The sequence below is a fragment of the Salvia miltiorrhiza genome, unplaced genomic scaffold, assembly GCF_028751815.1.
Source record: "Salvia miltiorrhiza cultivar Shanhuang (shh) unplaced genomic scaffold, IMPLAD_Smil_shh original_scaffold_293, whole genome shotgun sequence".
NCBI lineage: Eukaryota > Viridiplantae > Streptophyta > Magnoliopsida > Lamiales > Lamiaceae > Salvia > Salvia miltiorrhiza.
The window spans coordinates 168823-191138 of NW_026651522.1; the positions used below are offsets into that span (position 1 = coordinate 168823).

Sequence of the window (22316 nt, forward strand, 5' to 3'; positions counted from 1 at the left end):
TGTTATTTTGTTTTTCATAGAACTTCGGTGAAAGCAGTGATCGACGATGGTTGTTTATCAGAGAAATGCTGACCATCGTGGTGGTTCGAACAATTGGACAAATAAGAATTTTGTTTTTTAGGTTTCTCTCGTATATGGTTCTTTATTTATGAAAATAAAGTTTTGATTTTTTTTTATTTATTTATTTCAGATTTCTATAGAATATTCAGTGGATTTTGAGTCATGGTTGTTGGTTGTTTCATTTTTTTTTCTGAAAATCGCCGCTTGTTGTGCTTTTTCTTAGTAATCCTATCAAGGTAGTGTTCGGCGCTTTCTCAAAAATTCGCTGACTCTGTTTCATTCTAAAAAATTTGCTGAATATATTTCAGACTGGGAAATGCGGGCTATTTGAGAATATTGAATCATTTTGGATAACTGATCAATAGTTAATAGATTTTCTTATTCTCAAATTTGAATTGCGGATAGAGATGGACCGAGCTCAAATTTTTGTGCCACTGTAACACTGTTGATAATAAATTATCACTTTGGTTAATTCATAATTGTAATATTTTTTCCACAACTGAATCTAATGGCATTGAGAAATATATGGATGAGTAAAGATTAAAGAACAATGAGGAGCAGAAAGAAATTCCTGACTAAAGGCAATCACCCGAAATGTCTCATATTAGTATTATAAATAATGCTTTATCTTATTGGAGCTTTAATCCATTTTTTGTTCCCTAGAATATGAATGGGTCTTTATGGGGTATGACATCATTCCCAAGAAGTATCCTCACCTCCAGAGTCCAGACCATGTCTTGTGGTGGTAACAAATCTCCAGACTTACTATGAACTAGTTTGCTTGTTGCTAGTATATTTAGTGCTATTAGGATTAAACCTTGATTATCTTATTTCAATGTGTATAAAATAGCAACATCTTCTACATGTTTCCGTAGAAGTAGCCTGTTTCCTAGTCCTATTTTTGAATCATTCCAAGCAACTTAATTATTACAGAGTGAAGGAAACATTTGGCATAAAGAAATGAAACAACTTAAAGGTGGTTTGATATTTTGCATGAATGGCTTGTCTCAACTGTCTTGTAGAAGATTGTGTAAATTGTATGCTGATTCTTTGTTAGTTGAGCATGAATGGCATGAATCTATAAGATTTGTTTCAGCTATCAAATCTCTTATTTTATTTTGTTTCTATAAGATTTATGAGACAATGAATTATGCATATTAGGTGAACTTTTTCTTGGATATTGCAATTAAAGTTCAAGAGAATCGTGTCACCATTAAAGTACCAAACGAGAGCAGGAGGCCCCCAATCGATTTCTATCAGGCTGGAGCATCAATATAGAATATTAGTTGGATTTGTTGTTTAATTTACTTTCAAGTTTGTTTATTGGATACATTAGTATAGTAGGTGATTTTCTAAAATATTGGATTGTTGTTGGATTTTGAGGAATATTGAACTGTTTGATATTTAAAATTGCAGTAATTTGGTATATTGATGTTTATAAAGGATTTTAAAAGTTTTTTTTTTTAAAATACATAAATTGTGACGGGACTACAACATAATTATGATAAAGTGGAGGTAAGTCTATGCTACGGAATTAGCGACATAATAATTCTGTCGTTAGTGCTTGGACAATCAAATGGTAGCCAAAACTTTATTCCGCCACCAATTTTGTCGTTAAATCTAACAACAGCTCTATTTTATGTCGTTAAGTATTTAGCGACCTTGATTCTAGATTCAAAATTTTTTTGTTGTTATTCCATTGCTAGTAGGATTTAGCTACAGAATTTATAGATTTAGTGACAGAAAATTTCGCCGCTAATCGACAATTTTTTTTGTAGTGTAATAGGGTGAAGTATGTCAATTTTGTCCAAATCTAGTTTGAATAGTCTCACGACTAGCTATTTCTCACTACGACATCAGATTGGATTTGGGCGAAATTGTCTGTCGTGGGACGATTCAAAATCAATCTTAAATTCATGTATTTTCTGACAAAAGATAAAGATCATGATATAAATCAAAAAATTGACAAAGTTCATGTATTTTTCGGCAATAACCCCGTACAATTATATGTAGGGATGTCAATCGGGTCAACCCACCGAGTTTCGGGCCAGCCCTATAGGGTTCCGGGTTAATCGGGTGCGGGCTAATCGGGCTGAGAATTTTTTCGGGTTATAAATCTCCAACCCTAACCCTAAACGTTTAGATTTCGGGCTAGCCCATCGGGCTAATCGGCTTAAAGGCGTAAAAATAAAATAATCATTTGTATTTTGTTATTTTTAATGATCTAATGTATAATGTATAAAATATACATAGAAATCAAAGATATAAATTATATAGCAAGCATTAAATGCAAAAATATGAGATATTATAAAAAACATCAAGATTACATAACATATAAAATAAGTTGGTAACAATAAAATGTTCAATTTTGTTAAAGAAAAAATAATAAAATATCCAACAATAGTTTGAATTCATAGAACCAAAGCATCTAAAAAATAAAAAAAAGTGAAATGATAAGACTTTATAATATTTTATCATTTTTTTATTTTTATATCTAAATATTCTAAGTTAAGTACTCGGGTTTCGAGCTTGATGAGGAGTAATATATGTAGAGCGGAGGAATCTCTTTGCCAGTGGAGTCACGGGGAGCAGCGAGGTAGATTTCATCAAAAGAATCGTACTCGCTGGAAGAAGCATCCTAACCAGAGGAAGCGCATTCGCCAGAGGAACCATCCTCGTCAGAGGAAGCGTACTCGCCAGAGGAACCATCCTCGCCAGAGGAATCATATTCGCCAGAGGAACCATTCTCACCAGAGGAATCTCACTCACCAGAGGAATCTCACTCACCAGAGGAATCATACTCGCCAGAGGAACCATTCTCGCCAGAGAAGTCACACTCGCCAGAGAAGCCACATTCGCCAGAGGAGCCACTTTCGTCAGAGAAGTCATTCTCGCCAGAGGAATCACCAGAAGCGTGGGGAAGTCTCCCGCGTAAAGACGAATTTACCATCATACCCTCGACCACGCAAGGCGCATGCGTGGGCACTGATTTTACTATTTTGCCCTCCCATGTAATCTATAAATAAGCCCTGAGCTCGTGCATTGTAACCTACGTTATCTCTAATTCTCAATACAACAACAGTTCTCTCTTGTGTTCTAGCATTCCAATTACGTCTTTCTTCTCCGATCGATCAAACTAGGTATAATCCGCGTCGTTTACTGCTGTTTAGTTTAGGTGTTGGTTCCTTGTTTCACCAGAGCTATAGCCCATCGGGTTAGTCGGGTCGACTCTATCGGGTGCCGGGCTATTCGGTTACGGATTAATCGGGTTGTAATTTTTATCGGGTTGAAAATATTCAACCATAACTCTCTCAGATGGCGAATTAATCGGGTCAACCCACGAATTTTGGACTAGATTGACATCCCTAATTATATGGTTTTCCACGCATATGTGGCCGAAAATCGTGAAGCCAAATGTCGTAGTTGTGGCAACTCAACTTAATTCCATGGAGTTTACCTGATTTAGCAAATAGGGATATTTTTTAATTCCAACCAAAGTGTGGATTGTATATTGAAATTTCCTTATGATATTTAAATGAACATGGTCGAAGACTTTTTGCCCCAGCATCATGCAAATCAAGACGTCCCTGATTGAACTAACTAGTAACTAAGTATTACTAGTCGAATTGGCTACAACTTATAATCGTATACATCATCCTTTTTTATACATGTCCATCGGGGTGTTTGGCTGAGCTTATAAGTTGTTTAGGGGCCCTATTAAAGTGTTTGGCAAAATAAGTCTCTAAGGAGGTGTTTGGTTTGAGTGATAAGGCATGATTAATAAAATAATTTACTTTAATCAAGTGTTTGGTTTGCATGATAGGGCTCGTAATTGATAATTTGGCCCACATCTAATCAACCAATTGAGTGATTATTTATCACCCAAAGTTGGGAGGATTATTAAATCACTCCTTCAATCTTATCAATATTCTTATCACTACCCCAACTTATTTTCTCATTTTCTTATAAGCAATACTCATTTTACAAAAATAATTATGATTTTTTTATTTTCATCATATATATATATATATATATATATATATATATATATAGGGGGCGGTTATTCAATAAACCACCCTTATTTTAAGAATTACGAACCAGCAAAAATGCATGAATTTTATGTATAACACGCATGAATAAACTGTATAAAGGCATGAATTGCGAAAAATAATTTTTTGCTACCTTTGGGATTCGAACTCAAGACCATGAATTTATCCAACAAGGTGATGAATCAACAGTAGATCTTGATGATCTAAGGGCTGAAAATGGTTCCTAATTTATATTTTAAGAAGTGTTCTTATTTTAGTCTTCCCCTATATATATATATCTCACTAACTACAAATTCTCTCTCTAGCTTATAAGCTCAATTACCCAAACACTTTGACAACTTATAAGTTCTTAAGAAATTACATCTTATAAGCTCTTTAAAATAAACTTAGCCAAACACCCTCTAATTGCAACTTATGAATGAGTACTATGTGTCAATGAAATTTAAAAATCTACCAAATTTTACTCATAAAATTTGACGAAAATATAGTATATATTTTTTTCATGCATAAATTTAAGGATTCCCATAACTAACATTTGCCAGATTAATATATAATTGCAAAAAGATAATTTGTACCTGCAAAAGATGATCCAACCTGTAGAAAGTGTCATACTTATTTCGGTTTGAGTACTTACAATTTATCCTAGCTAATTCTTAACAGTTGTTTACTGATTCATTAATATAATGATATAATTATATGCAGTCAAACAATTGGCTTAACAAGTGGTGAGGAGCAATATATGCAGAGTAGGGAGAGAGTACAAATCAGAGGAACCACTCTCATCAGAGGAGCCGTATGGGTCAGAAGAACCATTTATACCAGAAGGATTTCATCCATCAGAGGAATGACTCTAGCCAGAGGAGTCATCCGCATCAGAGAAGTCATTCTTGACAGAGGAGCCCTCTCCTCCAGAGAAATCATCCGCGCCGGAAAGGTCATCATCGTCAGGGAGGTCATCGTCATCAGAAAAGTCAACTCCATCAGAGAAGTCACTACCGCCAGAGGAGACGCCCTTGCCAGAGAGGACGTGTTTACCAGAGGAGTCCCTCATGCCAGAGATGTCAATATTACCAGAGAAGACGCCTTCGCCAGAGAAGACATTTCCATCAGAGGAGCCAATAAACGCGCGGGAAGGTCTCCCGCATATTATCGAAATTACCAACGTACCCTTCCACCACGCAGGACGCATGCACCGAAGATGTTTTTACTATTTTACCCCTCCGCTTGTAAATCTATAAATAGGGTCCGAGCTCGTGTATTATTTCTTACGCTATCTCATATTTTCGAATACTGCAGTTGTTTTCTCTCTTGAGCAAGGTTCCCGATCAACTCTTTTTACTCTTTCCAGCCTTCTCGACTAGGTAGAATTTTACGTTTCCTTTCATAGATTTAGGTGTTGGTTCCGTAAACACCAACTGGCGCCGTCTGTGGGAAAAAATGGGCTAAGGCGTGAGAATTCCACCCCCTGCGTATGCAGATCCGGAATCGTCGCCGGATTTGCATGCGTAGGTCCCAATTACGCCATCATTCGGAGGTTTCAAGTTATTGTAGATCAGTTTTTATGTTTTCGTGCAAATTTACTTACAAGTTCGGGAGATCTACGTTCAATTGTGTTTTTGTGCATGGGGAAAAGGTGGCGACGGTTATAAATTATGAATTAGGAAAAATTTACGTTTCTTCACTGTGGATCGGGGTAATTATGGGCAAATGTGAGTTTCCTTTGGAGAATGGAGAGATTATTCGTAGATCTAACGGTTTTATCGGTGAATTATGGAATTTTAGCTCTGTTTTTGCTTAATGATTGGCTCTGTGTTGGGGATTTGTGGGTTTGCAGCGATAGAGTGTTAGTTAGCACTCCATTTTGGTTATGATTGGGCTTGCGTGGTTGATCTGTGAGTGTTTGTCGTTCGCGGATGGTGCTTATCTGTATTTTCCATGTTTTTATGGTTAATCCTCGTGTTTTATCGGTGGATCGGGGAATGGTGTTTTGTTTCCGTTATGATGAGGCTGATACTGTTAATTTACTGGTATTTTTCATTTAAGAAGGATGTTTATCAGTGTTTCCATGGTTTCTATGGTTAGTCTTCGTTGTGCTTGGGCTCGTGTGGTTAAATCTGTGGGTCTTCTTCGTTTAAGGTTGATAATTACCGTTACTTCATTTGCCTGAATGACAAATCTTCGTTCTATACCGTTGGATCGGAGTTGCTGCCCTGTTTTTGTTATGTTGGCTTTGTGCTGGGGGTTTATAGATGCTTTTCGTTTAAGGGAGGGGGTTTATGGGCGTTTTCCATGATTTTCGTGGTTAATCTTCGATTCCGGTGATTGAACTGGGAGGTTATGCTTTGATCCTGATGTATTGGAGTTCTTTGTTGTGAATTTATGGGTTTTTGTGGTTAATCGTCGATGTCGAGAGTGTTTATTGTCGTTGACACAAGAGTTTTACCTCAATAATATGATGATTAAACACTTTGTCTTAATTATGGTGAGATCCATATTGTTGTTTTGTGAATGATCTTCACTTATGGGAAACGATTATTCATGCTTCTCCATGTTTTCCTTGACTAATCTTCGAAATTATTAGCTTCGTCTCTTACATAATTCCTGTTCTTATTATGTTTAATGCAATCGTGCTAACATATCTTCTGGTGGTAGCTCTGCTTGTATTTATCCCTGGGTATTTTGCGTCTGTGGAAGTTTTATTGAGGGCCCCGTTTTCTCAATCTATACTCTGGGTTTATTTCCCCGAGTGTAGAATTACTTGGAAGGGAATTTTTTAACGGTCTCTGCACCGGAAGCCGGGATTTCTTATTGGATTTCTTACATTGGGACTCCAATCGGTAAATAGGGGTTTATTCTTTCGTCGTTAGAATGGTTTCTCACTCTGTTTATGTGTAGGTACCATGGGATCATCAGATGCACACCGCAACCTAGAAAGGGAGTTCGACTCCGCTGCTCTCACCACTGAGATGCCACCTTCATTGTTCCCGGGCCTCCAGGGCAATGCTACCTTCACTGCCCCACCAGGGTTTCAGGCTCTCCCCGCCACTCCGTTGACTGGGTTGAATGCAAGCCTCCAGAGATCTGCTCTGGTGACTCCAGGATCTGACATGCCATGCTTAACTCCCGCGTCTGGAGCGGGACAAATCACGTTTGGATCGATGGAACAGATGATGGCGCTGCTTCACTACTCCGCTGTGCGTCAGGCACTAGGAACTCCCATGTTGTCCGCTGTTCCCACTGTAGCTCCACTGGGGGGAACGGCTACTCTGCAGGGCGTTGAGGCCCCACCTCCCGCTGCTCAGGAGGTAAACACTTTAGCAATCAACAAACAAGCTGCGATGCCTCTGGAAGTGCAAGGGGACCCGGCTGACAGGGAAGTGGAAAGAAGACCAGAGGGGAGTCGGGTCAGACTTAACAGTGTGGTGAGAAAGGAGAGGGTTGACGAGTCTGATAGTCAATCCGTCTCTTTGGTGTTCGAGGAAGAGAGACCGAGGGAAAAAGCTCGGCTAAAAAACCAAGTGTCTCAGCTAAAACATCAACTCCAGGATCTGGAGGAATCACTGAGGGAGAAATCCCGAAGGGAGGACAGGGAACAAAGGTCAGGAAAATCGCACCGGATGGAGAAGTCCCATCGATCGGAAAAATCGCGCTACACAGAGAGATCAGAGGAAAGAGAGCCAGAGTATTCCTCTGGTAGACATGAATATAGAGTCCACAAGCGCCACGCTCATGAAGTACCCAGGGACAGAAGGGAACAGGGGAGGCATAAGGGGGACAAGAGAGCTAAGACATCGAGGTTCCACCCGATCCACAACCGCAGTCCTTTCTCGGACGATATTTTGGCAGATGCCTTACCTAGAAGCTACAAGCCCATCTCACTGGATTACGATGGCACTACCGATCCGGAGGTACACCTCAATCGGTTTGAAGGGTTGGTTACGTTGCACATGTACACGGAGGGCATCAAGTGCCGGATCTTCTCCACTACCCGTACTGGACCAGCCCAGTTATGGTTTGGGACGCTGCCCCCAAATTCCATTCACTCTTTCGAAGAATTACAGACTCGTTTTTTGCGTCAGTTCGCGAGCTCACGGAGGGTAGGGAAATCAGCCCTTTCGCTGATGGATATTAAGCAGGAGCAAGGAGAAACGCTTCGGGAGTACACAGCAAGGTTTAATCTTGCTGCTCTGGAGGTGCCAGAGGCAGAATCGCAAATTAAAAACTGCGCCTATGTCAGAGGACTCAGGCCAGGAATCTTTTTTGACGAATTACAAATTCGACCAGCAAGGGATTTTGATGACATCATGGCAAGGCTGCCGGGGTATCTATAGTTGGAGGACGCTAAAATGGCGAGGAAGGTGGAAAATGAGAAACACAGAGTCAAGAAAGCTGAGGAAGCACCCGAACGACAAAGACAGCAAGATAGGGCCCCATTCAGAGGGTTGCCTCCTAGGGTACTCCCACCCCAGGGAGGAATGCCATCTAATCAACAGCGCACAGTGAATGAAGTAACACGGTTTACCGAATACACGCCCTTGATTAAACCACAAGAAGAAATTTTTCATCTAATAAAGGATCAGCCGTTCTTTAGGGCACCAGGGACTTACCGGACTGGGCCGCCGCAGGAAGGGCCTAACAATAAGTTGTGTGAATATCACAATTCCTTCGGGCATCACACGAAATATTGTGGACATCTTAAGCATCAATTGGAGTTATTGGTGCGCCAGGGGTGTCTCGACCACTTCATTGACAGGGGAAATGAAGGTCAGAGGAGGACTGATCAGAGGGATCAGCGGGATCAGAGAGATCAGCGAGATCAGAGGGATCAAAGAAATAACCGGGATCAGCGACGAGAGCAGGGGAACAACAACAGAGATCGCAGGCCCGATGATAACCAGGATAATCGCAGAGAAGGGGCAGATAGACAAAATCTTCCTCCCCCCCCATATAGGAGGGAAGTTCACATGATTTGTGGGGAAAACGGGATGCCCACATCAAATAGGGCTAAAAAGCAAGTCGTCAGAGCAGTCAAAGCAGGGTATTATCCTAAAAGGGTCATGGAAGTCACCAGCGCGGCAGAGGAGCCGGCAATCACTTTTGGATCAGAGGATATACGCACATTAATGTATCCACATGATGATGCGTTGGTCATCACGGCAGACATTGCTGGTTGCATTATTCATCGTATTTTCGTGGATTCGGGCAGCGCTGTAAACATCTTGTACAAGGAATGTCTCCAAAATATGGGAATTAACGCTCATGTTGAGCCGACAAATGCTCCTCTGTTTGGGTTTGGAGGAGAGATGGTCATGCCCCTAGGGTATGTAGAGCTGCCGTTGATCCTTGGCAGTACAGTGGCGGGCAACAAAACAAGGATGGTACGTTTCTTAGTGGTGGATATGCCCAAACCCTCGTACAATGTCATACTCGGCCGGCCCGCCTTGACGGCGTTCAAGGCGGTTATCTCTTTGTTTCACCTAAAAATGAAGTTTCCAATCGAGGGTGGAAGAGTGGGAGAAGTTTGTGGCGATCAGACGACATCAAAAGCATGCCACGTGCAAATGCTCACACAGTCAGCAGGGCAGAAAAGGGAAAGATGGACAGAGGGGGCGAACGCCCGGAAGAGGGGAAAAGTGGGCGAGGTGCATGCCCCAGCAGAGGAGCACCAAGAGTTGGCGGATTTATTAAAAGACAGAGACTCCACAGAGAAAACCGCGCTGGTGTCCACTAGCGATGTTTGCAATATGATAGAGTTATTTCCAGGGAAAGAGGGCTTCCAGACTAAGATTGGATCGGCCATGAGTGATCAAGTCAGAGAAGAGCTCATTGGCTGTCTCCGGCGAAATGCGGATGTGTTCGCTTTCAGCACCGCAGATTTGAAGGGAATCGATAGAGGGTTGGCGGAGCATTGCCTCAACGTGGACCTTAAGGTCAAGCCAGTAAAACAACGGACAAGGAATTTTGGGGCTGAAAAGGACGCTGCCATCAGAGAGCAGGTCTATGAACTATTGAAAGCTGGGCATATTGTGGAAGTGCAATACCCAGAGTGGATCTCAAACGCAGTGATGGTACCCAAGAAGACAAACACCTGGAGGATGTGTGTGGACTTCCGAGATTTAGACGCCGCTTGTCCGAAGGACCACTATCCTCTGCCGAGGATTGACCAATTGGTGGACTCCACTTCAGGATGTGCCTTATTATCCATGATGGATGCGTACCAAGGGTATCATCAGGTAAAGATGAACAGGGGAGACATCGCCAAAACGGCCTTTGCCGTCTGTTGTGGCGTATATGGGTGGAAGAGTATGCCGTTCGGTCTGAAGAATGCAGGAGCCACATATCAGCGGATGATGGAGAAAATTTTCAAAGAACAGCTTGCTAAGAATATCTCAGTATACGTAGACGATATGCTCGTACGGAGTAACAGGGCAGAGGACCATGTGGCGGATCTGGAAGAAATTTTCACAGTAGTCAGAGATCACAGACTCATGTTGAACCCAGCCAAGTGCACTTTTGGGGTCACAACAGGGAAATTCTTGGGGTATAAAGTCACACCAGCAGGGATTGAGGTCAACGCCGACAAGGTCAAAGCTATTTTGGAAATGACACCGCCTAGAGGAATCAAGGAGGTGCAGACTTTGAACGGGCGTATCACTGCCCTAAGCAGGTTTATATCGAGATCGGCAGAACGGAGCATGCCGTTTTTCAAGGTACTGAGGAAGGGAACAAAGTTTTTGTGGACAGAAGAATGCCGCGCGGCATTTGAGGATCTTAAAGTATACCTAGCGAAACTCCCAACCCTGACCAAGCCGGTTCTGGGAGAAACGTTGTATTTATACATAGCTATGGGGGAGGAGTCAATCAGCTCTGTGCTAATCAGAGAGGAAGGAAGTCATCAGAGACCTATTTATTTTGTCAGCAGAATTATTCAGGGCCCTGAGCTCAACTACACAGAGATCGAGAAGGCGGCTCTGGCGGTCATGATCACGGCAAGAAAGCTGAGGCCTTATTTCCTTTCACATCGAGTGGTGGTACGCACATCTTTACCTTTTAAACAAGTTTTGGGGCGAGCGGATTTGTCGGGAAGAATGGTCAAATGGGCTGTGGAACTAGGGGAATATGATGTAGAGTACGAGCCACGAACGGCGATCAAGGCGCAGGCATTGGCAGACTTCATACAAGAAACAACTCGTCGTCCCATACCAGAGTTCTGGGTGGCTTATGTGGATGGGTCAGTGACAAAAGAGGGGTGCGGAATCGGGGTTTATATTACTTCGCCAGGTTATGGGACATACCAGTTCGCCATCAAATTCACCTGTCGGTTATCTAACAATGAGGCGGAGTATGAGGCCGTGGTCAGAGGGGCTCATATCCTATCAGAGCTTAAAGCTGAGTGCGTTATTATAAAGACAGATTCCCAGCTGGTTGCACAACAGTTTTCGGGAGGTTACAGTGTCAAGGATCAGAGGATGAAGGCGTACCATACAAAAATCAACAGATTTCAAGCTCGAACAGATTTCTCGGGAAGAAAACACGAAGGCCGACCTACTGGCGCGCATGGCTAGCGCAGTTGAGCAAACTTGGAGCGACGAGATCATTCTACTTTGTGACACCAGAGAGATGGAAACTTCGCAGGTATTCTCGGTAGAGATCAGAGATGATTGGCGGGCTCCGATTATACACTTTCTGAAGACAGGGGAACGACTAAGCAGAGAGTCCAACCAGAGGGCTCGCTATGAAAATTACTGCCTAATCAATGATCAACTCTTCAAAAGATCTTTTACTCAACCTCTGCTAAAATGTTTATCGCCAGAGGAAGCTAACTTTGCTCTGAAAGAGATTCATGCAGGTTGCTGCGGCGGGCATACCGGATTTCGAGACCTTGTACGCAAGATAATTCGGGCAGGTTTTTATTGGCCTCACATCAACCAGGAAGCCAGAGAGTTTGTCCGCAAGTGTGAAGCTTGCCAGCGGCATGCCGGGAAAATCAACATACCAGGGGAGCCCATGGGTGTAATGTACGCTGCTTGTCCGTTCGATAAATGGGGCATTGATATAGTCGGGAAGCTACCTACAGCACCTGGAGGGAAATGCTTTCTCATTGTGGCAGTGGACTATTTTTCCAAATGGGTCGAAGCTGAGGCCGTGAACAAGATCGATGAAGTTACAGTGGAACGTTTTATCTGGAGGAATATCTGTTGCAGATTCGGAGTGCCACGCATTATCGTGTCTGATAACGGGACTCAGTTCACGGGGCAAAGGATCGCGGATTTATGCGACCGAATGGATATCACACAGCGTTTTGTCTCGGTGGCTCATCCACAGGCAAATGGACAAGTAGAATTGGCTAATAGGACCATATGTGAGGGAATCAAGAAGAGGCTAACTCAGAGCAGAGGGAAGTGGGTAGAAGAGCTGGACACCGTCCTCTGGGCTCATCGAACCAGTCCAAAAACGGCGACAGGGGAGGCACCATTCACGCTGGTGTATGGATCCAATGCGGTGATACCAGCAGAGGCACGACTAGAATCATACCGGATTACCACGTATGACACTGAGCACAATGAGGAGCTCCGCCGAGCAGAGCTGGACTTGGTGGAAGCACAGAGGGAGGAAGCCTGTATCAGAGCGGCCAAGTACAAAGGCATTATCAAAGCGGGATATGATAAACGGGTCAGAGTGAGGAAATTGTCGAAGGGAGATTTGGTTCTCAAGCGAGCTGATGCATTAAAGGCGGTGGGTAAGTTCGAAGCCAATTGGGAAGGGCCATACATCATCACAGAGGTCTTGGGAGGCGGTGCATACATACTGTCGGATTCAGACGGCAGAGCTCTCCCCAGGCCATGGAATATAAACACACTTAAAAAGTTCTATGTATAACTGCTTCTTAGCAGGAATGACCGCTTTGTAGACCGGATACTCTTTTTCCCCACAGGGGTTTTAACGAGGTCCGGGGCCATAATATCAATAAAACAGATATGTGGTTCTAGGGAATTCCCTGGTGTTGTGTTTGTTTATTTCAATTTTTGTTTTCTTACATTACATATGCTACTTAACATGTTCGTGCAGAGCACTGCACATGTCACCAGAAGGGGGAGTAGGGTGTATACCCATAATCCTCAATTTTTAAATTCAAAATGCAAACTGCTTCTTAGCAGGACAAGGGAGAAACAAATACAAAAACTGCTTCTTAGCAGGTCAAAGGGAAAGCAAGCATCAGGGATGGACGTCTTTTCTTCCATGATCCAATACTCTGAGTTCTTCTTCGTGGCTAGGATACGCTCACCTCTCAGATCTACTTCAACTTCACTTTGTGTCTGCAGAATATCAAGGAAAATAGCAAGTCAAAATGCTACAAAAAAGAAATACAGAAGAGGAACAAACCAAGGGTCAGATCTGAGGAACCAACGCTCAGATCTGAGGAATCAACGCTCAAATCAGGGAAGTCAACGTCTAGATCTGGGAAGCCTGGTTATAAAACACTCAAGCAAGGGAACTCCACTCGTTACAACCACGAAGTTAGAGATCTACACCAGAAGCACAGGGGAAAAGGCGGAGACCTCAGGGATGTGAGTGTTTAGAGGGGAAATTCCCTTACCTGAGTGCCTTACAACCGATCTAGGGAGGCAAAACATCAACAGAATCCAGGGTTGGAAGGATCGGAAGAGGATATATATAGAGGCGATTCTGGGCTTAAGAAAGGGGCTAAGGGATAATGGGCCCGCATGAGCTTATGGGCCGGAGAAGGGTGTAAGAAATAATTGGGCCAACATGTTCATAACAGAGTATTGCACATGTCACCAGAGGGGGGAGTAGGGTGTATACCCGTAGGTCCCAATTTTTAAATTCAAAAAGCGCTTCTCAGCAAGATTAGGGCAAATCAGAGGAATTACGCTCCACCAGAGCAGAAGGGTCACGCTCAACCAGAACAGAGAGGTTGCTGACAATCGTAAGCCGCGAAAGTTGGTTGTGCCACTCGGGCCCTCCATGCTCCGCGCAGAGGTTGCTGACAATCGTAAGCCGCGAAAGTTGGTTGTGCCAGTCGGGCCTTCCATGCTCCGCGCAGAGATAGCACTTAATCGTAAGCCGCGAAAGTTGGTTGCACCCCCCGGGTTTTCCATGCTCCGCGCAGAGGTTGCTTTAACCGTAAGCCACGAAAGTTGGTGGCACCCCCCGGGTCCTCCATGCTCCGTGCAGGGTGTTCCTGTCAATCGTAAGCCGCGAAAGTTGGTTGCGCCACCCGGGCCCTCCATGCTCCGCGCAGAGATAGCACTTAATCATAAGCCGCGAAAGTTGGTTGCACCCCCCGGGTTTTCCATGCTCCGCGCAGAGGTTGCTTTAACCGTAAGCCACGAAAGTTGGTGACACCCCCCGGGTCCTCCATGCTCCGTGCAGGGTGTTCTTTCAATCGTAAGCCGCGAAAGTTGGTCGTGCCAACCGGGCCTTCCATGCTCCGCGCAGAGGTGGCACATAATCGTAAGCCGCGAAAGTTGGTTACACCCCCCGGGTCCTCCATGCTCCGCGCAGAGGTTGTCCTTAACCGTAAGTCACGAGAGGTGGTGTGCACCCCCCGGGTCTGCCAAGCCTCGTGCAGGGTGTCCACTTAACCGTAAGCCATGGAAGGTGGTGTGCATCCCCCGGGTCTGCCAAACTCCGTGCAGGGTGGACCTTTAACCGTAAGCCACGAAAGTTGGTCGCACCCTCCGGGTCTTCCATGCTCCGTGCAGGGGGTTACTATTCAATCGTAAGCCGCGAAAGTTGGTCGCGCCATCCGGGCCTTCCATGCTCCGCGCAGAGGTGGCACATAATCATAAGCCGCGAAAGTTGGTTACACCCCCCGGGTCCTCCATGCTCCGCGCAGAGGTTGTCCTTAACCGTAAGTCACGAGAGGTGGTGTGCACCCCCCGGGTCTGCCAAGCCTCGTGCAGGGTGTTCATTTAATCGTAAGCCGTGAAAGTTGGTCGTGCCAGCCGGGCCTTCCATGCTCCACGCAGAGGGTTACTATTTAATCGTAAGCCGTGAAAGTTGGTCGTGACAGCCGGGCCTTCCATGCTCCACGCAGAGGGTTACTATTTAATCGTAAGCCGTGAAAGTTGGTCGTGCCAGCCGGGCCTTCCATGCTCCACGCAGAGGGTTACTATTTAATCGTAAGCCGTGAAAGTTGGTCGCGCCACCCGGGCCTTCCATGCTCCACGCAGAGGGTTACTATTTAATCGTAAGCCGCGAAAGTTGGTTGCACCCTCCGGGTCTTCCATGCTCCGCGCAGAGTGTGCAAACTTGAATGGGAGGCAGCTTGGATGGGAAGCAGCGCGGATGGGAAGCAGCTTGGAAGGGAAGCACGAAATCGCCAGCAAAGAAATCAACCAAATCCTCGTCAGAGGAGGCGGTGAAATCCTTTTCAGAGAAGTCAACCAAATCCTCGTCAGAGGAGGCGGTGAAATCCTCGCCAGAGGAATCAACCAAATCCTCGTCAGAGGAGGCGGTGAAATCCTTCCTAGAAGAATTAACCAAATCCTCGCCAGAGGAGTCATCACAATCCTCGCCAGAGGAGTCATCTCAATCCTCGCCAGAGGAGTCATCACAATCCTCGCCAGAGGAGTCATCTCAATCCTCGCCAGAGGAGTCATCTCAATCCTCGCCAGAGGAGTCATATCAATCCTCGCCAGAGGAGTCATCACAATCCTCGCCAGAGGAGTCATCACGATCCTCGCCAGAGGAGTCATCTCAATCCGCAGAAAAGGAGTCATCACAAGAAATTAAAGCAATTCCAAGGGAGGGGATTAGAGAAGCATCAACAACAATCATAATAAACCAATTCAAATCAACAGGGGAAAGACGGAAATATAAGCCCCACCTCAACAGGCAGCGAAAACGACACAAATAACAGAGATAAAAGAAGCAAGGAGGGGAACGAAATTTCACTAAAGCACGCGCAAGAAGCAAAGCTGTACATCAAAAACCGGCGGTAAGTGTTTGATTGGTACAAATTAAAGAGTTACAAAATTCTCTTTTGGTAAAGTCAGGAGAGAAAGGGGAAACATCAAGAGGGAGGAACAGGGGCAGCTTGGGCAACAGCAGAGGAGACGGGAGCAGAGGCAGAGGGAGCCCTGGAAGGAACACCACTTGCAGAAGCATGACCCGAAATGATTTTCTCTGAGAACACGGGCAACAGGCCAGTTTCCTTCGCTTGGGGAAGACGAACTCCCAAATCCAACAACGGTGCAGCCTCCTGCACATACAGATCCTCATTCTGGTACAGATTGAACAGCTGTTCCACCGCGGCAGAGGAAGAGGCAGAGTCGGTGAAGGCAGAAGCCGCCAAGTCAGAGGGCAGGGGAGGCTCCAGGCCGAACTGAGAAAATGTTCGAGAACTCTCGCCAGAGGGATCCCGCAGCCGGTTCACAAAGCGCGCCAGGGTAGCAGAGAACGCAGGCGCATATATGGGAGCAGAAGGTAGCAAGTCAGATCCAACCCCAAGAGAAAAATAGGGAATGGCTTTCTCTAGCACCGGGTACCACCACTCTGGCTTCTCTGGAGAATGCGCAGGGATCTCCATCCGCTTATTTATCTCCTCATCCTGGAGATTATCCATCAGGGCTTTGAAATTCAAAGTGGCAAGTTGCTCCGGGGTGGCCCCCGCCATCTCCAATGCCTTGGAAGCTGTTTGCTCTATCACATAAGCAAAGAGGGGTCCAAAATCCGCCAAATACTCGGGAGTCTTTTTGAAAGCCTCCAGAGTACCTTCCAGCATCAACCCCAGGAAATGTTGACCCCGCGGAGACAAGAAATATTCCAGGCGTTGATCTCGAGCCCCCAGAACGAACGCGCGGTTCTGAGCTTCCATAAGTATCCTCTTCCAACCCCGCCTGGCTTCCATGTAGTCTCTTTCATAACCAGCTTTGAACTTGACTAAGCTTTCATGGCTCTCCTTTGTGGCTCTCGACAACTCGGAGGCCAAGGATGCTCTCTCCACCTCCACCTGAGCTAATTTATCTTTCAGATCAGCGATCTCCGCTTCAGCTTTACTCAGACGCTCTACTACCCCGGCGACATCGTCATCACGCTTGGCAATGTCCGCCTGTTCCTTCTCCCGTTCTTTCTCAGCCATCTCGTAGTCATGAAGGCACTTAACAGCCCCCCACATCCCCGACTCCACCTGCAAGAAGATAAAAGGGGTTCCGATAAAACCGTAAAAAGGTTAGTAATTTAAAAAATTCTTAATAAGGAGCATAAGATGCAGGATACCTGAAGAGCCAACCGGCAGAGCTGAGTAGCTAAAGCCGGTCGGGGCAGCTTCCCCATCTTCTCTTGGTCCTTTGAGTGGACACGAGCTATCAAGGCGTCAATCAATTCCTGCCCCGATAAACTCGAAATCGGCCCAGGAACAAGATCCTCTGGTTCGTCAGTCGAGGGCACCACAGCTTTGCCCTTACCCTTTCCACCGGCAGAGGGGAGAGCCTTGGAACTACCAGCTGACTTCTTCGCTGGCCCTTTGCCCTTGTCCCCAGCAGGAGTGAGAATCTTCACACCACCAGCAGACCTCCTCGCTAGCTCTGAGGACTTGCCAGCCTTTTTTAGGCCCTCCTGTCTCTCCTTCTCACCCACAGAGATCAGGGAACCTCTCTTCCTCTTCTTCGTAAGATCAGCAAGGGTGGCATCGGGAGCCGAATCAGGTGAAGGAATCTCATCGGTGATATCCACGACTTGGACATCTTCTTCACGGGTGCCAGCGGCATCACCAGCACTGGAGTGCCTCCCCCTGTGAACAAGAGCACCCGCATCAACTTCCTCCGCATCAAAGGGGCGCGAGGCTTCCACATTCCCCTCTGGGATTTCAACTACAGGGGGAATGGGGATCAGTTGGGAACCAGCAGGCTGCTCCGAGGGACTTGTTCTGAAAGCAGAACCGCTTGGGCCATGTGCTCCTCGGCCAGCAAGAGAAGGGGTGTCAGGCAAATTGTCCCCACATTTCGATCTCCAAGACATATCTGCGAACCAAAATTTCACACCATTAAAAGCAGGGTAACAAGAGCTAATGTATTTTCTAATGTATATTTTTTACCTATTGATCTCTCTGGATACAGGGGAAACAGACCATTATATGCCAGAGAGGAATTGTTCTCGGCCAGGTACCTACAGTCTAGAGGGTGGGCCTTATTCATAGCATTAAGGTGAGCTATAATATTCTGGTCACGAGTAGAAGGGACTTCGGAAGAGGCTGGTTTATAAGTAGTGCGACTTGTATGCCATTCCAGCTCCGAAGCACCATAATCGCGCCAGTTGCCGAAAGGGGTGCGCACATAACAATAATATTTCAGGAAACCCTTATCGAAAGAATTCAGAGAGGAAAGGAAGGTGGTAGGATATTTCGGGTGAGCAGCAAAGCTATACAGGGGATTGCCCTGCATGCGGAGAGTCTGGGTCTGACAGAACAATTTGGCGGTGTCCCCAACACCGTGAGCGCGGCACAAAACGTGAAAGGCATATAATCTCCGAATGGCAGAAGGAGCGACTTGAAAAAAGGGGATGTGAAAATAGTTACAAACATCAACCAGCAGAATAGGAGGAGGGAGTCTCAAACCAGCATCTATTTGAGCTTTCCAAACAACTATCACCTTGGGATGACGAAGGCTTTCAGGAGGCGTTGAATCTTTACAAAAGGCCTCGAATTTTAAACCATCAGGACGCCTACATTTGCTTTTCAATTTTTCCACCTCCGCGACACTAAGGCGGGATGGAGGAATACGTTTGGGGGGTAGGCGGGGCTTTTTCCCTTTTCTCCTAGGTGGAGAAGGAGGAGGTGCAGTTTGAGATTCGTCAGAAGTAGAGGGGGAAGGAAGATTTTCAGGATCTGTCCGCGTTGGGGAGGAAGATGAAGGGTCTTGGGCAGAAGGAGAGTGCGAGCGAGAGGGTTGAGGGGCGGAGGTGCAGGCCATGATGGGAGATGTTAACCCTAGGGTTTCTAGCACGCTCAATCAGAGCACCAACAGTTACACCACTACACTACGATTAAATACAAAATTGCAGTGAAGAGGATACGCGAGTTACCTAGACCGGAAAAAGATGGACGGTAAAACCTGGAGCAGAAGGGTCGTGGGAGAATGCCGGAACAGTGAGGAAATCGCCAAAAAATGCAGAAAATTCGCTCGGAAAACTTGGAGAAGAAGAATAGTGAAAAAAGGGGAGTTCGAATCGGCTAAGTAAGATTGTACGCGGGTAACCACCAGCACGCGGGATGAACGGCACGTGGCATACGGAAGAAATCAACGGATGAGAATTTTTACGGAAAGGCGAAAGGACGCGAAGGTTAAAAAGTAACCTCGGGGTACGGGGAAAATACTGTAGACTGGGCAGACATTCAATGCGGATGACGTCATCCACGCAGGCGAGTCCTCTGACTAGTTGCATCTCTCCAGAGTGAACTAGCCAGACCAGGGGGTGGGAGTAACAAAAACGCCAGAGAACAATTTACAGGGCTTCTTTTTATTCTCTCATAATGTCAAAATGCTTATGTCTTTATGATTTACAGGGGCCAAGGAAAATAACAAAGCTTTGATGCTGATAACACACCACTGGTTGAACACGAAGAATACCCGGTTCAACCAGACTAGAGGGGGGAGTGGTTGGTGAGGAGCAATATATGCAGAGTAGGGAGAGAGTACAAATCAGAGGAACCACTCTCATCAGAGGAGCCGTATGGGTCAGAAGAACCATTTATACCAGAAGGATTTCATCCATCAGAGGAATGACTCTAGCCAGAGGAGTCATCCGCATCAGAGAAGTCATTCTTGACAGAGGAGCCCTCTCCTCCAGAGAAATCATCCGCGCCGGAAAGGTCATCATCGTCAGGGAGGTCATCGTCATCAGAAAAGTCAACTCCATCAGAGAAGTCACTACCGCCAGAGGAGACGCCCTTGCCAGAGAGGACGTGTTTACCAGAGGAGTCCCTCATGCCAGAGATGTCAATATTACCAGAGAAGACGCCTTCGCCAGAGAAGACATTTCCATCAGAGGAGCCAATAAACGCGCGGGAAGGTCTCCCGCATATTATCGAAATTACCAACGTACCCTTCCACCACGCAGGACGCATGCACCGAAGATGTTTTTACTATTTTACCCCTCCGCTTGTAAATCTATAAATAGGGTCCGAGCTCGTGTATTATTTCTTACGCTATCTCATATTTTCGAATACTGCAGTTGTTTTCTCTCTTGAGCAAGGTTCCCGATCAACTCTTTTTACTCTTTCCAGCCTTCTCGACTAGGTAGAATTTTACGTTTCCTTTCATAGATTTAGGTGTTGGTTCCGTAAACACCAACAAGAAAAAAAAAAAAAAAAAGATGTCGACAAGCTGACTATGTCAATAAAAGAGAGGCTGATACGAAACTAGAAATGTATATAATTAGTTAATCTAGTAGGAGCAGCCGGCTTAGGACGGCAGTGCCACAATTGACAAGGACACACATTTTCCATCTAAAATTCTTTAAAGAACATCTTCATCGTTGGATTCGCCAAACAAAAAATTCGGAAACTCAAGTCTGAGAAGCCATGGGATCATCCGTGAGTTGCTGCGGCCATGATAAAGTTGAAGAAGGGTACGCATTAATATTTATGAATATATTAGCAGAAATGATTAATTTATAAAAAGGATGTAGGTTGACGTTGGGCGGAGGCGAGAACAGCAATCAATGGAGAATTTTCACGTACAAGGAGCTGCATGCGGCGACCAACGGCTTCAGCGAGGACTACAAGCTGGGCGAAGGAGGGTTCGGGAGTGTTTATTGGGGCAGGACATCGGATGGGCTTCAGGTAAATTTTGAGATGATGAATTAATTAAAGAAATTAGTGATGGATAGTTGTGTATTGTGGTAGATTGCAGTGAAGAAGTTGAAGTCGATGAATTCCAAGGCGGAGATGGAGTTCGCGGTGGAGGTGGAGGTGCTGGGAAGAGTGAGGCACAAGAATCTGCTGGGGCTGAGAGGGTACTGCGCGGGCAACGAGCAGCGCCTGATCGTGTACGACTACATGCCTAATCTGAGCTTGCTTTCGCATTTACACGGGCAGTTCGCGGGCGAGGTTGAGCTTGACTGGAACAAGAGGATGAAAGTGGCAATGGGGTCCGCCCAGGGCATACTGTACCTGCACCACGAGGTGACGCCGCACATAATTCACAGAGACATCAAGGCCAGCAACGTGCTGCTCGACTCCAACTTCGACCCCCTCGTGGCCGACTTCGGCTTCGCCAAGCTCATACCGGAGGGCGTCAGCCACATGACCACGCGCGTCAAGGGCACGCTCGGCTACCTGGCGCCCGAGTACGCCATGTGGGGGAAAGTCTCCGAGAGCTGCGACGTCTACAGCTTCGGCATCCTCCTGCTAGAGATCGTCACCGGGAGGAAGCCCATCGAGAAGCTTCCGGGCGGCATCAAGCGAACCATCACCGAGTGGGCCGAGCCCCACATTACCCGAGGCCGCTACAAGGATCTCGCCGACCCCAAGCTCCGCGGCAATTTCGACCACAACCAGCTCATGCAGGCCGTCCATGTTGCCGCCTTGTGCGTCCAGACCGAGCCCGACAAGCGCCCCACCATGAAGGACGTGGTGCTCCTGCTCAATACCAGAGCGCCTACGCCTGCCAGGATCAAGAGCGTCAAGTATTCCGAGGATTTGCTGGCTCTTGATGACGAAGATGAGAGCAGCGTCTACGGTGTTTTCGGGGCGTTGGAGGCGCACAAGATGGAGGATCCTTTCCGCCGTTATGCGTATGGGGACAGGCGATGACCCATTTCACTTCTCATGTCTCATTACGTATGTTCAAACAGATTGTTTTTGTGTTTTGCTTTCATTGTTTTTGCTATGCGTACCCAAATTTAACCTAAAATTTGCGTGCATCTGAATTTTGAGCACACAATTTTTACGGATGTGATCATTTCTTTCACAATTTATTGTGTTCCACTAGTTTTTAAGAGCATCTCCAGCCCGTGACGCTTAGGGGTGAAGCTAATTGGTGGTCTCCACCTTAGCGCCACCCCTCTCCAATGCATTCGCGCTTACAATGGCGCTAAAATTTTTATTTTCAATTAATCTCATTTTTACCTTTTATAATTTTAAAACCAACATTTCATTAAAATAAAAAATTCAACATTACAATAATTAAAATAAAATAAAGATTACATAAATTTAAATAATTAAAATAAAATAAAAATTAC

General features: G+C 45.6%; 1 protein-coding gene across 1 annotated transcript; it reads left to right on the plus strand.

The window, feature by feature from the left end:
- The first annotated feature begins 4530 nt into the window (after nt 1-4530).
- LOC131003909 (PTI1-like tyrosine-protein kinase At3g15890) lies at nt 4531-22024 on the plus strand. The gene is made up of 4 exons (XM_057930479.1): nt 4531-4831; nt 20430-20702; nt 20763-20916; nt 20980-22024. The coding sequence occupies exons 2-4, from the start codon at nt 20656-20658 to the stop codon at nt 21886-21888; spliced, it is 1110 nt and encodes a 369-aa protein (XP_057786462.1). The 5' UTR covers nt 4531-4831; nt 20430-20655; the 3' UTR covers nt 21889-22024.
- The last annotated feature ends 292 nt before the right edge of the window (nt 22025-22316 follow it).